Source organism: Pogona vitticeps, chromosome 4 (assembly GCF_051106095.1).
Source record: "Pogona vitticeps strain Pit_001003342236 chromosome 4, PviZW2.1, whole genome shotgun sequence".
NCBI classification, from domain to species: domain Eukaryota; kingdom Metazoa; phylum Chordata; class Lepidosauria; order Squamata; family Agamidae; genus Pogona; species Pogona vitticeps.
In genome coordinates, this window is record NC_135786.1 from 65,030,811 (window position 1) to 65,046,465 (window position 15,655).

The 15,655-nt window shown below is 39.4% G+C and overlaps 1 protein-coding gene across 2 annotated transcripts in view; it reads right to left on the reverse strand.

The window, feature by feature from the left end:
- Positions 1-1,181: 1,181 nt before the first annotated feature.
- STIL (STIL centriolar assembly protein) overlaps positions 1,182-15,655 on the reverse strand; it is a 35,597-nt gene continuing 21,123 nt past the window's right edge. For both annotated transcript variants that reach the window (XM_020807509.3, XM_072997599.2), the window contains 4 exons: positions 14,288-14,510; positions 8,107-8,296; positions 6,188-6,414; positions 1,182-2,517 (listed from right to left, as the gene is read on the reverse strand). In XM_020807509.3, coding sequence (XP_020663168.3) covers positions 1,695-2,517; positions 6,188-6,414; positions 8,107-8,296; positions 14,288-14,510 — 1,463 coding nt within the window. In that variant the 3' untranslated portion in view covers positions 1,182-1,694. The remainder of the gene's footprint in view (positions 2,518-6,187; positions 6,415-8,106; positions 8,297-14,287; positions 14,511-15,655) is intronic.

A 15,655-nucleotide genomic window follows, 5' to 3' on the forward strand; every position in this document is an offset into this window, starting at 1 on the left:
TCCTAGAAGACTGCTGCTGTGATGGGGCAGCAGTTCTGTGTGATTCGTTTCCTGCATTGAAAACTGGTCCTGGTGGTCTAGAGCCTCACTTGTTCACTTAAAAATGTGAAATGTAAAAAGTTTCTGTACTGTTGGTTTCTGTATGTTTATGCACTTTCTGAAGAGTTTGCACAATCCAATGACTGTTAATGACTGTTTCTGTTCACTTTCAATGAAGGCAGATGTTCCTGCCTCATGTTTGTTGATTTTTCAATGTTTTTCTATGATATTTATAAAGTTAAAGTTTACTGATTGAAAATTTTAAAATCACCTAAAGGTAAAGGTTCCCCTTGACAATTTTTGTCCAGTCGTGTTGGACTCTAGGGGGCGGTGCTCATCCCCGTTTCCAAGCCATAGAGCCAGCGTTTTGTCCGAAGACAATCTTCCGTGGTCACATGGCCAGTGCGACTTAGACACGGAACGCTGTTACCTTCCCACCGAGGTGGTCCCTATTTATCTACTTGCATTTACATGCTTTCAAACCGCTAGGTTGCACAGCATTTATGATGTTAAAGAGCACTTACGGTAATAAACCCTTTGTAAACCAGATTTGACTTTGTTCTGACTTTTTTTTGCCCATAAGAACGCATTGATTAGATTCCAATGGGACACTGCGTTTCGAAATACTTTCTTCCGCAAGACGACAATTTTTCCCCCATTGGAACACATTAAATAGATTTCAATGCATTCCAATGGGGAACCGCGTTTTGCAAGATGATGTTTTTGCAAGACAGCGATTTTCGCAGAACGAATTAACATCTTGCAAGGCACCACTGTATATCCTTTTCTTTTGAAAAGCAAATCGCACATACAGAGCAAGTACAGAGCGACAGTTCAAAAAGATGCAAACAACTCACTACTGCTTCTAGTCCTTAAATATCCCTGCAACAAACCAATAGTCATTGTAATTTTATACAACTGCTCAAAATTTTTCTTGGCACTGAATTGACTGGAGAGTGCCAGAAAAATATCTGACTATCCCACAGATTAGCAGAATAAATTTGAGATTTCTTGTCCTGAACAACCATGACTCAAATGTTACACAGCTCCAGAAATTATGAACTATTTGTTCCCTGTGCTGATTAGAGAAGTAAGAAACTGGATAGAACTTGCTGATGTCGTTTTTTTCAGTGATCACCACATTTGATAAAAATAGCCATGTGAAATTTTATTTCAAATTCTTAAGAACTAAGGCTGTACAGTGAAGTGCATGACTCTAATGCGCAAATAAACTAAAAAAGATTGCTTTACATGGAGTAAAAAAAGGAGGCTGTCTTAAACTCACTCTGCTCTAAGGCAGATGTTGAGTCACCACTCTCCTCATTTCATATAGTCACTAGTCCACATCAGTTAGAAAATATATATCACACATTAAGTTCAGATTATGTATTAATTAACCTTTTGGAGTATAAAATATACTAAAATATGCCACAACTTAAAAATATATATATATATCTCACATTAACAACCAAATCATCACATTAAGCAAGGAGATCTGCTAAGATGAAAGATCTCCTCACTTGTTTATTGCCAGAACATCTTCAGAAAAGATTCTTAGCCAGGAGTTTCTTTCAATTCTGCTGAAACAAAGGAAAACTGGCTTCTACTGGTCCAAGAAATCCAGTAAGGAGTTGACTGCCAATTAAACACATAGGTCAGAATAACTTTGGTAACTGTCGGAGCTGCTGTACATCAAGAAAAGTACCCACTGAATTCATGTTGTCTGCGTGTTTTAAATGATCCATAATGGGAGTTTGGGGAGTTTCAGGTACAATCTGAATATCCAGATTTTCTTCAGCGGGATGTTGTGTAAACTCTGCTTTTCCAGGTAGAAGTTTCATTTTTGGCTTCAAGTCTTTCAAAAATGGAGCTGAATTTTCATTTGGTTTGTGCAAAATTCTGAGTGGAAGGACTGTATTTGTAATATTTCTCAACATGGGCCCCTCTGAATTTGACAGATGATAGTTAGATTGTTCAGCACTATGATTTACTGCATTGAGGGCTTGTCTCTCACTAGTTCTTTCAGAGGGGTCTTTCCAGCAGGCAAAGCCCTCTAAAACAGGGTTGAAATCCAAGCGTAGAATAGGTTTGAAGTTTTCTTTTCCCTTATGGTCATCAGTCTGCTGCTCTTCCTCCTCCTCACTACTATCACAGCTTTGTAAGAGCCCATACTTTCTCATATATTTCTTGGTTGCAAAAGACATATTGGTTGGGGAAATTAATCCAAAGCCCACCAAAGTTTTATCTGTATTAGTTTGCAGGAGTGTCTGTACCGATGAAGCCATGGAATTCTTTTGGCTTGAATGACTCAGAGAAAGTTGTGACAATTGACTTTCACTTAAGTACTTGAGAGCAATAGCATTTGCCTCCATACTCAGATCTACTCCATTAGGAGTTAAACCACTCAAGCCAACATTGGCAAAAGAAATGTAGTTTAGCCCTGGAATGACTGCTTCAGGATTAATGCAGGCCATTATACTAAAAGAAAAGAAAAATAAGTTGTTATAAATGGATGGAAATGTAAACAAATGATCTAATTCGACTTATCTGTAGCTATCATATTAGAATACCTCAAGAACATTTTGACTGCAACATATAAAGAGGTTACTTACCTGTAACTCTGGTTCTTCGAATGGTCATCTGTTAATTCACACTAATGGGTTTAATCTGCGCTTACACAGAGGTACAGTGGGGTCTCTACTTAAGAACGTCCCTACTTCAGAACAATCCAACTTAAGAACAGCTCCATTTGCTAAATTTTGCTTCTACTTGAGAACAGAAATCCAAGATAAGAACAGGAAAAAAAACCTTTCCTGCTCTTTTTTTAACCTTAGGTCATATTAGGTTAAAAAAAAGTCCCCCCCCCCAGTGGTAGAGTACGTATTAACCAGCTTTGCATTAATTCCTATGGGAACTAATGCTTCAATGTACGAACGCACCTCTACATAACAAAAAACAGCCAGAACGGATTAATTGGTTTTCAGTCCATTCCTATGGGAAATTTTGCTTCAACTTAAGAACGTTTCAACTTAAGAACACCATTCCAAAACGGATTAAGTTCTTAAGTAGAGGTTCCACTGTAGTTTCTATGGACGGAAAAGAGCAGATACGGATTAAATGGTTTTCAATGCATTCCTATGGGAAATGCAGATTCAACATAAGAACTTTTCAACTTGAGAACCACCTTCCAATACGGATTAAGTTCTTAGGTAGAGACCCCACTGTATCCGGAATATTCTAGAGCTTTATGATACGTCCGTCAAGAACCGCCCCCCCCCCAGTGCACGTGGTCCACCCATCCTGATAATATTTATTTATTTATTACATTTGTAGCCCGTCCATCTAGTCGTATAGACTACTCTAGGCAGGTAACAACATATCATGTAACAATATAACAATTTAAAATCATAACAATATATTACTAAGTAAACAAAGATCCAAGATGGGAGAAAACTGCAAGATAACAAAAATTCAAACTGGATGGAGGGAAGGCTTGCTTAAACAGCCAGGTTTTCAACTGGCATTTAAAGATGCCTAGCAACGGGGCCATGCAAATTTCAGGAGGGAGTTTATTCCAGAGACGAGAAGCCACTGCTGAGAAGGCCCGGTTTCTTGTTTTTTCTTTCCGGGTCTCCCTCCCTTCTGGTAATTACCTCAGTTCTGAAGAATAGCCTGCCGCTGCATCAAGTGATACAGGAGTGACAGACAGAAGGGAGGACGTGTGGGAAGTGTGAGTTCACAGATGACCACTCGAAGAACCTCAGTTACAGATAAGTAACTTCTTTTTCTTCTTCGTGGTCTCTGTGAATGCACATTATTGGGTGATTAACAAGCTAGCTTACCAGAGGAGGGACGTCACGGAAGAACAGAAGAAAGTATAGCTCTTCCAAAGGATGCATCCTTTTTGGCTCTAAGATCAAGGCAATAGTGGGTGGCAAACGTAGATGGCATTGCCCATGTGGCAGCTTTACAAATGTCCAGGAGTGGTACTCCACAAAGAAAGGCTGCAAAGGTAGCCAAAGCTCTGTTAGAATGAGCCATAATACCAACAGGTAGAAGCTGTTTAATGAGTTGGCACACTAACTTTATAGTGGAAACAATGCAACGGAATATAGATTGAGAAGAAACATGGGAACCTCTATGAGGGAGGTGTGGTGTCACAAAAAGCCATTTTGGTTTGCGGAAGAAGTCTGTGAGACATAGAAAGCAAGTGCACGTCCACCGTTCTAGGTCATTCGTGGGTGATGGAAAAAAGGTAGGTAAAACGAATAGGTTGTGAGAGGTGAAAATGCGACACAAGCCTTGGTAGAAAGGAGACATCAGGGAAGAGGGTGACCTTATCTGGGTGAAATTGAAGAAATGGAGGATCAACCCTGAGGTACACTTTTTGAATGGGGGAAGGGGGCTCATAAATGGCGGGGAAAGGGGGGCAGTAGGGGAAATCAAAAAGTCTCTTACAATTTCCTTGATAATAGAAGATCAAGAATCAATAAACATTTGTAAATCTTTCCAGATAATAATGAAGACGAACGGTAGCTCGAGAGGAGAGACCTCAGCAGCGTCAAAAAGGAACTGAAGTAATTACCAGGACGGGCAGACTACATGCGCTAGGGGGGGCGGTCCTTGACGAACATATCATAAAGCTCTAGAATATTCCGCAAGTGCAGATTAAACCTATTAATGTGCATTCACAGAGACCATAAAGAATCCTAATATAATAGAAGAAAGAGGTTGCTGTCACTTGCTTTGGTGTCCCTGCATTACCTCTCAATCATTCCAATGTACAAAATTCCATAGAGTAACACATGCAAACTAGATGAGCACACGAGCAGAGCCTTTAGAAAACCAACTGCAAAGAGAGTCCATTCACACATTACTTTCTTCAATCCTACTGCAAGAGTACGTGTCAGAGAAGTTGCCTGATCTGTGTGTGTTCCGCTCATGGGATCTGGAATCCATTAATACCTGTACAACCAGATGTTCTCTATTTCTTATATTTATTATTACATGATAAAGTGTTCCACTTAGCAGGACTAAAAATATAAATATATGGATTTTTTACTTCTCATTGTTCTTCTCCAACAAAATAAGCTCCAAGGAGAGCATGATCTACTGGATAGAATTATTTGCTAGACCTTCTTTATTAGAGATGTTTGATTGTAACATACCACCTGCTCTGTCATGATTACAAGCAGTGTAGTTACTTTGTGAAGAACAAGCAAAATTTCAAGAAGAATATATGGTTTGATCCAAGCTAAACTTTTCTCAGTATAAGCTTTCCAACAAAACCTGTCAGGGAAGTAAGTTATGTAAGGAATACTGTTAAGAACAGATACAAATACAGTGGTGCCTCGCACAGCGAGGTTAATTCGTTTCGGATTAACCCTCGCTGTGTGAAACATCGCTGTATGGAAAGAAAAAAGCCATTGGAATGCATTAAACTTAGTTTAATGCGTTCCAATCGGCTGATTTACTTACCGTACAGCGATGTTCCTCTATGGCTGGCAGCCATTTTCGCGCCCTCCCCTCGCTGAATGAGGGCGTGAAAATGGCTGCGATCAGCTGTCTGGCGGGTCCAAAATGGACGCCGGAACAGCCGAAATGGCCGGCCACAGCGTTTTCACGCCCTTGGTAAGCGAGGGGAGGGCGCGAAAACGCTGCGTGCAGCCATTTCGGCTGTTCCGGCAGCGTTTTCGTGCCCTCCCCTTGCTTACCAAGGGCGCGAAAATGCTGCGCCCGGCCCTTTCGGGTGTTCCGGCGGCCATTTTGAAGCCACGGAACAGCTGATCGGCAGGCCGCAAAGCGAAGGTCGGTAAGCGAACCGCTTACCGACCTTCGCTCTGCGATTTTCGCCCATTGGGGCCATCGCTCTGCGATCGCATTAGCGATCACAAAAGCGTCACCGTAGAGCGAATTCATCGCTCTACGGTGCGCTCGTTCTGCGAGGCACCACTGTATGATATTGTATAAAAGAAAGCATCAGAACTTAGGCAAGAGTAGCACTGTATTTGTCATATATGTTCTTCATCATTATACTCTATAACTGACCACAGATCATAGCCGCTTAGAGAGATCAGGCTATCTACAAGCTCCTGTCCAGACATTTTTCTCTTTTTATTTACTCTACCAGAAATTTATTTCCAGTTACCTGGCATTTTCTACTTTGTGGGCACCGTTCATCTTGTGAGGAGAGTCAAAATTCACTCCAAGCTGCTTCAGTTGTTTCAAGGTTGCCTGCAACACACTATCTTTGTTGCTTAAGACTGGGTTTACGGCTGAGTCCCCTTCGGATTTGCTTGTTTCTGGAGATGTGGTACATTTTGCTGAAGATTCGTTTTCTTCGGAAGATTCTTTCAAGAAATGGTTTACTTGGCCCTATTCCCCCCCCCCCCCCAAGAAAAGGTACAGAAAATACTAATTAAAGCAAGATCATACATGGTACCTCATGACATGTTATAAAAGTAAATGTAATTTGTTTCAGATCCTCAAACCATATTGTGATACTCCGTTAAAATAACAATCACATGCAATATGTACTTTTTGAAATAGACTTATTAAAATGAATTTTAAACTTAGCACAACATTTTGAAGTTAAATGAATTGTCTTTGAATTAGGAGAAAACCTAAAAACATTAACTTCTTAGGACAATAGCTTGGTACGATTTTAGTCAGTAACAGCTAGACAGTCTTGCAATATGTTCTTCTCCATGGAATCTACATTTGAGAAACAGCAGCCACATGCAAGGCTATATTACCATTGCCTTCATAGATATTTTCTACTCCTGTGACATTTTATGCTATATGGAGTAGTGCATGCACTAATGGGGTGGTATATCAATCAAACTATTGTGCAACTAGATCTACCTTCTTAGCACAAGTACAGACTTGTTAGCAAATGACTTCAGGAATATTCAAGCACTCCTTCCTTAAAAACCAGGGCATGCCTCCTCCAACAGACATGGTTACCAGTCATAGATCTCAGCAGCTACATGTTAGCGTAAAGGGTGTCCCCATAAAGGGCTCCAACATATATGAAGGAAGGGCTTGTATTTGCATACAGACACCTTACATATGTACCCCTGTAATCACAGAGGTACCCTATGCACCTGTACTAAGAGTGTAGCAACAAGGGACATAACCAGCAAGCATGGGGAATGGGGATGATGTCCAAACATCTCATGAAAGAAAAGATTTAGAAAACAGAAAGCCTAGAACACAAAGCTGACCAAATAATACCCTCTTAATAACTACAGTTATCGCTCTGGTTCAAAGTTCTATTATGCTATTGTGTTAATAGATTTGCAGATCAGCCTTCCTCAGTCTGAAGCAACACTTGTACTCTACCTCTGTCCTTTCAAACAGAAAGCTGATGGGCCCTGGTTTTCTTGAAACAGAAATGTTAGTAGAGGAAATCACATCAGCACTTCATAAATTCATATTTATTTCTACAAATATGCTGTATGTGACAATAATCTGTTCAGACCACTTAAATGCCTTAATAACTTACTGATGTGCCATACATTATTTTAATTAAAAGACTGCATCATGTAACAAGAGCAACTACGTAATATACTATCCGCCTGGCTTCAACACTCTTGGCTTTTCGGCGCCAGGCAAAGACCTTTCTGTTCAGCCAGCATTTTAATTAAACAGTATTCCCTAGCTGGCCACATGAGCAGCAGGACTTATTAATTTTTAATGTTTTAAAAATTGTTTTAATATATGACATTTTATATTGTCTTTTAAAATGTTTTTAATGTTTTTAAGTTTTAATGTTGTACGCCACCCAGAAGCCACTGGTAATGGTGCGGCTAAAAAATATTGTAAATAAATAAATAAATAAATAAATAAATAAATAAATAAATAAATACTATTAAAAATATTAGGACCAAATGAACAGTACTCTTTTCAAGAAGTTATAAGAAAACAGCATGACTCAAGAAGCAATGCATACTTTTCACTGAGCAAACCATTTCCTTTATAAAATGGGACACTGTTTACACCAAAGTTGCAAGAGGTCTGGGTCAAATTAGAATGTTAAAAAAAAGAACAGCTATGAAAACTTACCAATATATCCTGGTAAAACTTCTCATCACCTGGTTGAACATTTGGCAAGGTAGTGACAACATTCTCAACTTTCTGTTCATTAATTGCCATCAAATTATTATATGTTTCTCCCAATGGCCTGCTCTGTAAGCACATACTAACACTTTCACTCATTAATGAAGTCTGGGCCATCCCTTTGGCTCCTGGTGCACTGCGAGAAAAAGAGAACAGTTAATAAATAGGGCAATCCAAATGAGTAAATGAAATTATCAGTGTTATTTGCTCTTGGGGTAAACAATGAAAAGCGTATGTCTCAAGTTAGCCTTGTTGTATCTCTTAGTTCTTTAGGATTATTCACAGTATTCTTTGTAGGGGTTTTTTTTTTTTTTGCTGAAGTCACTAATATCATTCAATACAAATATAATACATGTTCTGTTAATATTTACAGTCAAGATAAACATTCTACACTAAAACTAGCAAGGCTGTAACTTATATATCAAATATGAGGAGAATGCTGATCAGGAGCTATTGGAAGGATTTGGAATGATTATGACTGATATGAAGGAGGTGCTGATTTCTGATTATCTATCAAGTGCCAAAATACATAAAACTACATTTTAAAGTTTTTCATAAGTTAGTCTGTAAACAGTAAACACTGGAAGGTGGAAGGACAGGATTTCTCTGTGGAAAGACTTGGGAATGTAGTTTTGATTAGAGATGGGGTATGTGTATTTGTATCACGGGGGGGGGGGGGAGAATACAAATATGAGCACCACAGGTGCCTGGAAAGTCCAATCCCTGTCCTCCGCACCCAACTGTCAGGTCCAATTACAAGTCACTGCGCAGCCGGTGCCATTCCTGTCACGTCAATCGCGGAAGTAGCCTGGCTGGTGTTTCCGCACCTCCCAGTGCAGTCAACCACTCTGGTGAGGAGGGGGGAATGACAAGTGACATGGTGAGCAGTCAGCTGCGTGGAGGAGTGGGAAAGTGCCAGCCAGGCTATGTGTGCGCTGCAGTGACCAATAATTGGACCCATCTCTAGTTCTGATACTAATTCCTGACTCACTATGTGATGAGAGGTACTTTGTTTCCTAATTCTCAATATATATCTATCCACCTAAGCCAGTTTTGGACGTTGCTCCAGTAGATGGATGTCAGGGTTTATCCTACAAATCAGAAGTAGACCCTGCACATTGAAATCATGCCCACTTCTACTAAATTATAAATACTTCAAGGACCTGAACAGCATGATCTCAAAATTTGTTTGGAAGGCTAAAAAGCCAAGAATAAAAATCAGAGTACTACAAGATCTAAAAGAGAGAGGAGGACTAGGACTAGGAGGACAAGGACTGCCAAACTAGCTCTTATTTTACAAGGCCTGTGTTATGGTTTGGATAAAAGAATGGGTAACACTCGAAAATCAGACTGTTGAAATTGGAAGGTCATGATTTAAAGATGGGTTGGCATGCATATGTACGGTATGGAAAATTCAAGGAACAGGCACATTTCTCAGAACATATTGTGAGGAAAGAGTTATGTTTAATATGGCAAAATTTCAAGTGTAAACTTATAAGAAAATTCCAATACAGTATGGGTAGTCCCAATAGAGGCCTTTACACTTAAAGTGTTAAGCCAGGAGGGAGCTTTACTCACGTATAAAGACTTGTTAACAAAATATCAAATTCTGAAAAATAAACAAGATTTAGAAAATTTGGGTCTATCAACAGATTGGTGGCAAATGCTCAAATTAGAAACAAGTTATAAAAAGGACATAAATATGGGCTTTTTTTGTGGGGAAAGTTCAGGTGGATGAACTATGGATCTGTACAAAAGAGAAAATAATAAAAAATGTATACATAGTGTTTTCCTGAAAATAAGACAGAGTCTTATATTAATTTTTGCTCCAAAAAACACATTAGGGCTTATTTTCTGGGGATGTTTTATTTTACAGTCATGTCATCTTCTTCTGGTTGCTGCACAATGCAGAACAATGTTGGAGGGCGGGGTTTCACTTAACTGGGGCTTAGTTTTTGGAGTAGGGCTTATATTACAAGCATCCCGAAAAATCATACTCGGGCTTGTTTTCAAGGTAGGTCTTATTTTCAGGGAAACAGGGTATCATGAACTAGAAGATGAGAGGGTGAAGGAGCTGATGGTCAAATGGGCACAAAACTTTGGTTATAATATTGATATTGATGACTGGACAAAAACGTGGAAAGATAATTATAAGTTGATTACACCAGTTAACCTTAGAGAAAACATCCTTAAAATGTTTTGCAGATGGCATTTTACTTGGTAAGACTGGCAAAAATGTCAGAAGGGATCAGTAAAGTTTGTTGGAAATGTAAAAACAAAAAACAAAACAAAACAAAAAAAACCAGGGACTTATTATCACATATGGTGGTGATGCAAAAAAAGCAAAAAAATTGTGGGAAATGTCACAAGAAATTGTTCAGCAAAAACCACGTTTTAAACTGAAATGTTGTTATTGAATATAATGCCAGAGATCATTGATAAAAAGATCAATGAACAGGTCACTCTGGGCCCAAAAATAGAAGAAGGAGATATACTAACGATGGAATGCTATTAAAGAAGCTACTGGATATTGCAGAACTAGATATGCTTTCAGAGGCAGTGCAGGATCAACAAGGACACTTTGTAAAGGAAAGCTGGAAACTGATATAGAATTCGGTCTAGAAACAGAAAGGAACTTAGGGGAAGAAACAGTCATGGTGAACCTGTGCTCACAAGAACCCTTTGATGTTATTAGATGACCTAGACGATGGCAAAATCTCTGATCTATATATGTAGTATGGATGATTAGCATTACTGTCCTTTATTTTTGTTATATCTTTATTTTGTTGTTCTGTATGTTTTGTATGTACGAGTGATAAAAATAAATAAATAAAAAACCATGCCCACTCCTGCTCTGAAGTGATTCATATTTATCTAAGTACTTGTTCCACTTTAATTCAGGATTATGGGTAAGAAAGACTTTCCCTTAACGAAAACAAAACTGACCTCACAATTCTCTATATAGACATAAGTACTTTGTAAAACTGAGTGTATCATCTACTCAACCAGTTACACATACTTTTGTAAAGCCTCCTCTTCTGGCAAACATCTAGCACATATCTGGACTACACTTTCTGAATTCCTTTGTCTTCAAGATAAAGGTCTGAAAACTCTAGTTTAAAGTCAACATTATTTACGGTGGAATTATAGACTTGCTTGTTTTCACCCTTTGCACAGAAAGATGCATCTTTTTAATGCAACTAGGTAGCATATTGCTTGTTTGGGTGCTAAAACAGATACTGTACATCTCATGGCAAGGAAACTGGTAAACTTGTGAGATACCTTTCAGTAACAAGTTCAGTTGAGGAGGCATAGCAAAGTCTGAAGACTAACTGCCAGGGATGAAATAGAGGTTTCCTAGTAAGCGTGCCTCCTGACAGCCCAGTTTTATCTATCCTGGAAGTCTTCCTATTACAGTTTGCTACTGATGTTACCTTTAGATAACGGAGTAGTCACTACAATGAACATGGTCACAGGCAGTATGCAAGAGGAATCAGATAATAACCACATCCCATGTAACGTGTTGTAATAACTTTACTAGATAGAGGAAAAATAGCTGTATGTTGCTATTTAAGTACTTATCATTCCGTAAAATACAAACATTTCCTTGAGGGGAAAAATCTGCATTTATGTTACAAAGTTAATAACTGTAGATTTACTGTACACTACACCAATACCTGAACAAAATGAATTTATAGATTCATATGCAAATACTTACAAGAACATATATTTTAGAAGAGATTTGGAACATTGATACTGAATGGTAGTCACTATCTCTAGAGCATGACGTAACTCCTCCAACAATGTAGATAACACAGTAAGCACTAAACCTCAAAATAGCTAATTATACAGTGGTGCCTTGCACAGCGAGGTTAATCCGTTCCGGATTAACCCTCGCTGTGTGAAAGCATCGTTGAACGGGGCAAGAAAACCAATTGGAAAGCATTAAACAGTGTTTAATGCGTTCCAATTGGGCTGAATACTCACTGTTCAACGATGCTGGCAGCCATTTTCGCGCCCTCCCCTCGCTGAACGAGGGCGCAAAAACGCTGCGATCAGCTGTCCGGCGGGTCCATTTCTGCTGTTCCGGCAGCGTTTTCGCGCCCTCCCCTTGCTTACCAAGGGCGCGAAAACGCTGCGCCCGGCCCTTTTGGCTGTTCCGGCGGCCATTTTGGACCTGCCGGACAGCTGATCGGCGGGTCGCAAAGCGAAGGTCGGTAAGCGAACCGCTTACCGACCTTCGCTCTGTGATTCCTGCCCTATCTAGGTGCCGTTTTGCGATCGCTTTTGCGATCGCAAAAACGGCACCGTTGCGCGGATTCATCGCTCTACAGAGCAACTGTTCTGCGAGGCACCACTGTATGTTGAAAGAAATAAGGCACAAATAATTTACTGTACATTCAATCAATATACCTTATCAATTAGTGTGAGGTTGTTTTTTATCCCTAAGAAAATTATAAAAATAAAGATTTTAGAAGTCTCTTTGACAACTATCTCAATTATCACAGATATTCGAAACACTGTAGTATGTATGGTTACGAACTGATTCCACAGTATGTGATTCTAAATACTTGCCCGTTGAGTTAGTTCTATGAGCAATGCTCACTTTTGTAATATAAAAGCCATAAATAAGCAATTGACTTAAGTCTGTGGAAAGTGCAGACAACTATGGAAAATGACCACATTCAGTAAATCAAAATACTGTACATATTTAAACCAATTCTAATTCACTCCTGAAATTTAGTTTTCCTACAAGTGACTCATAATGATGCACACAAAATACTTTGTTTTGAAGCTGAGCAGAAATCCAGCTGTACAGTAAAATCATATGAGTGATCCTTTTCTGAATCCAGAGTTGTTTCCCACTGCCAAAGGTGTCAGATAAGGACATTATCTTATCTCTCTACCTGTTTAATCTATATGCAGAACATAACATAGGAAAAGATGGATTAGATGCAGATGCAAGAGAACTGAAAATTGGTGGAAGAAACACGAATAATTAAAGATATGCCCATGACACCATATTACTGGTGGAAAGCAGTATTGATTTGAAATGACTACTAGGGAAAACTGAAGAAGTACAAATATGTGGGTTCTAAATCAAACCAACACTGCATTCTTTAGAAGCAAACATGATTAAACTGAAGCTATCATACTCTGGGCACATCAGGAGTAGATAACAGACACTAGAAAAGATAATGATGTTGGAAAAAGTTAAAGACAACAAGAAAAGATAAGACAATAAGATGGGTTGACACAATAAAGGAAGCCAAGGCTTTAAGCTTGCAAAACCCAAGGTGTACTACTAATGTAGGACCTTTCAGAGGCCATTAATTTACAGGGATGTTGGCAAGTCCCAACTCAGGGTCTGAGTTTTTGGGTCTGCGTCGAGCTTGCTGCCTCTGAGGATGGCAGTAACAGGAGCAGGTAGGGAGGTCCATCCCTAACAGGGACTCAACAACTCTTTGAAAAATCGTTCCAAGTTGCAAGTTGAGTCCAAGTCTTTCAAACACCCCCACCCAAGTTGAATCTGAGTCAAGTTGCTGGTACGACTTAAGTCAGACTCAACAGCGAAGTCCTGACTCAAAAGTCCCTATCCCTGCTAATTCATTTTGTAAGTCAGAAGGAGTATCATAGCACATAAAACCACCATCACAAGAGGTCACAGCATCCTGTCAGTTTTTAAGTGGAAAATATCAAACAGTTCTGAGGCTAAATGAAAACAATGAGATGAGAGCAAGGTTCCTTCTAAGCTGGGCACGCAAGTGCACCTCTGCCTCCCTCCATGCAGCTGTCTTCCTCCTCCATGCAGTGATTGTGTTAGGTTCTGGTTATGACAGAACCCTGCCCGTGGGGCACAGTGTCACGTGCGTGAGGGGAAATCCCACACGGTGGAGTTGACAGAGGGTCGTTGGATGAGAGCTAATTTAAATGCAAAATTACTAAGAAGAAAGCCGAATCAAGCAAATCTGGAACTATTTCCAAAAGCATAGAAATGAACTTGAATCTGCATACTGATAGTCAAATAAAATAGCTTAAATCCTGTAAAGCAAGATGGACTCTATGTGACATAAAAGGAATCAAATTTTAAAAGGAAATCATGAAGAAGGTTTAATAAACAAATTACCAGAGTCCAGCAGAGGGTTGACTAGGTCCTTCTTCAGCAACACGAACACTGTCTACAAAACTGGGTATGTCAACTACTTTTAATGAAGAGGCAATGCTTGTTTGACTTGTGTCCTTCTCAGTGTTTATAGAAATATTAATGTCTTCACTGGAAATTTCAACATCATCTTGTTTTATAGACTCTTTGTTCCTTTCCAAAGGAGGATTCAAGTATAAGCTGGCACCTGAAAAAGAGAAACAGAAAGTAATTTAGCTAGGGTGGTGGCACCAACACCTTTTATGGTCCATTAATGGGAAAGACATCCACCATTTTGATGCATTACAGGCAAGCTTTGGTTCCAGCTGTTGCAATTACCAGCCAACTGATGCTGTTTAAACATCATTTATTAAGTACGTGATAGGTGCCAATACTACTATGGGCACTTTCATACTTCTCATGGACATACTGTGTTTCCCCAAAAATAAGACAGGGTCTTATATTAATTTTTGCTCCAAAAATGCATTAAAGCTTATTTTCAAGGGATGTTTTATTTTTTTCATGTACAAAAATCTACATTTATTCAAATACAGTCATATCATCTTCTGGTTGCTGCACAATGGTGGAGGGTAGGATTTTACTTAACTGGGGCTTATTTTGGGGGTAGGGCTTATATTACGAGCATCCTGAAAAATCATACCAGTGCTTATTTTCAGGTTAGGTCTTATTTTCGGGGAAACAGGGTAGTCTGTTAGTCCTAAAAGGTGCCCTATAACTTCATACTATGAGCAGCCTAGCTCGCACATCTTACACATTACTAAACAGCCGCAAAACAATATCAGGAGTCACAAAACAATATACAGTGGCGTCTTGACTTAAGAACGGCTTGAGTTAAGAACATTTTGACTTAAGAACCACTCTCATAGGAAAATATTGACTTGACTTACATACTTAGATTTGAGTTAAGAACTGAAAAAAACCACGTGGGAGGCAGGGAAAGTGCAAAATTTGAACTTTCAGTTAACTGTTGGCCAGTGAAAAGGGTGCCTGTCTGCTTCCTCACTCCTCCCAGCGTTTAGAGAGTGGATTGGGAGACAGTCTTCAGACTGCCTGGTACTGCCTGGACTGTATTTTCCCTGCCTTCCCTGAACCTTTCTTGACCTAAGAAAAAAAGAAACAAAATATATCCCTCTAGTGCTCAAAGGCAGAATAGCAGCTTCCCATTAGTTTCTATGGACGGAAAAGAGCAGATACGGATCAAATGGTTTTCAGTGCATTCCTATGGGAAATGCAGATTTGACCTGAGAACTTTTTGACTTGAGAACCGCCTTCCAATACGGATTAAGTTCTCAAGTCAAGACCCCACTGTACACTGAAATATGGTTGGATACT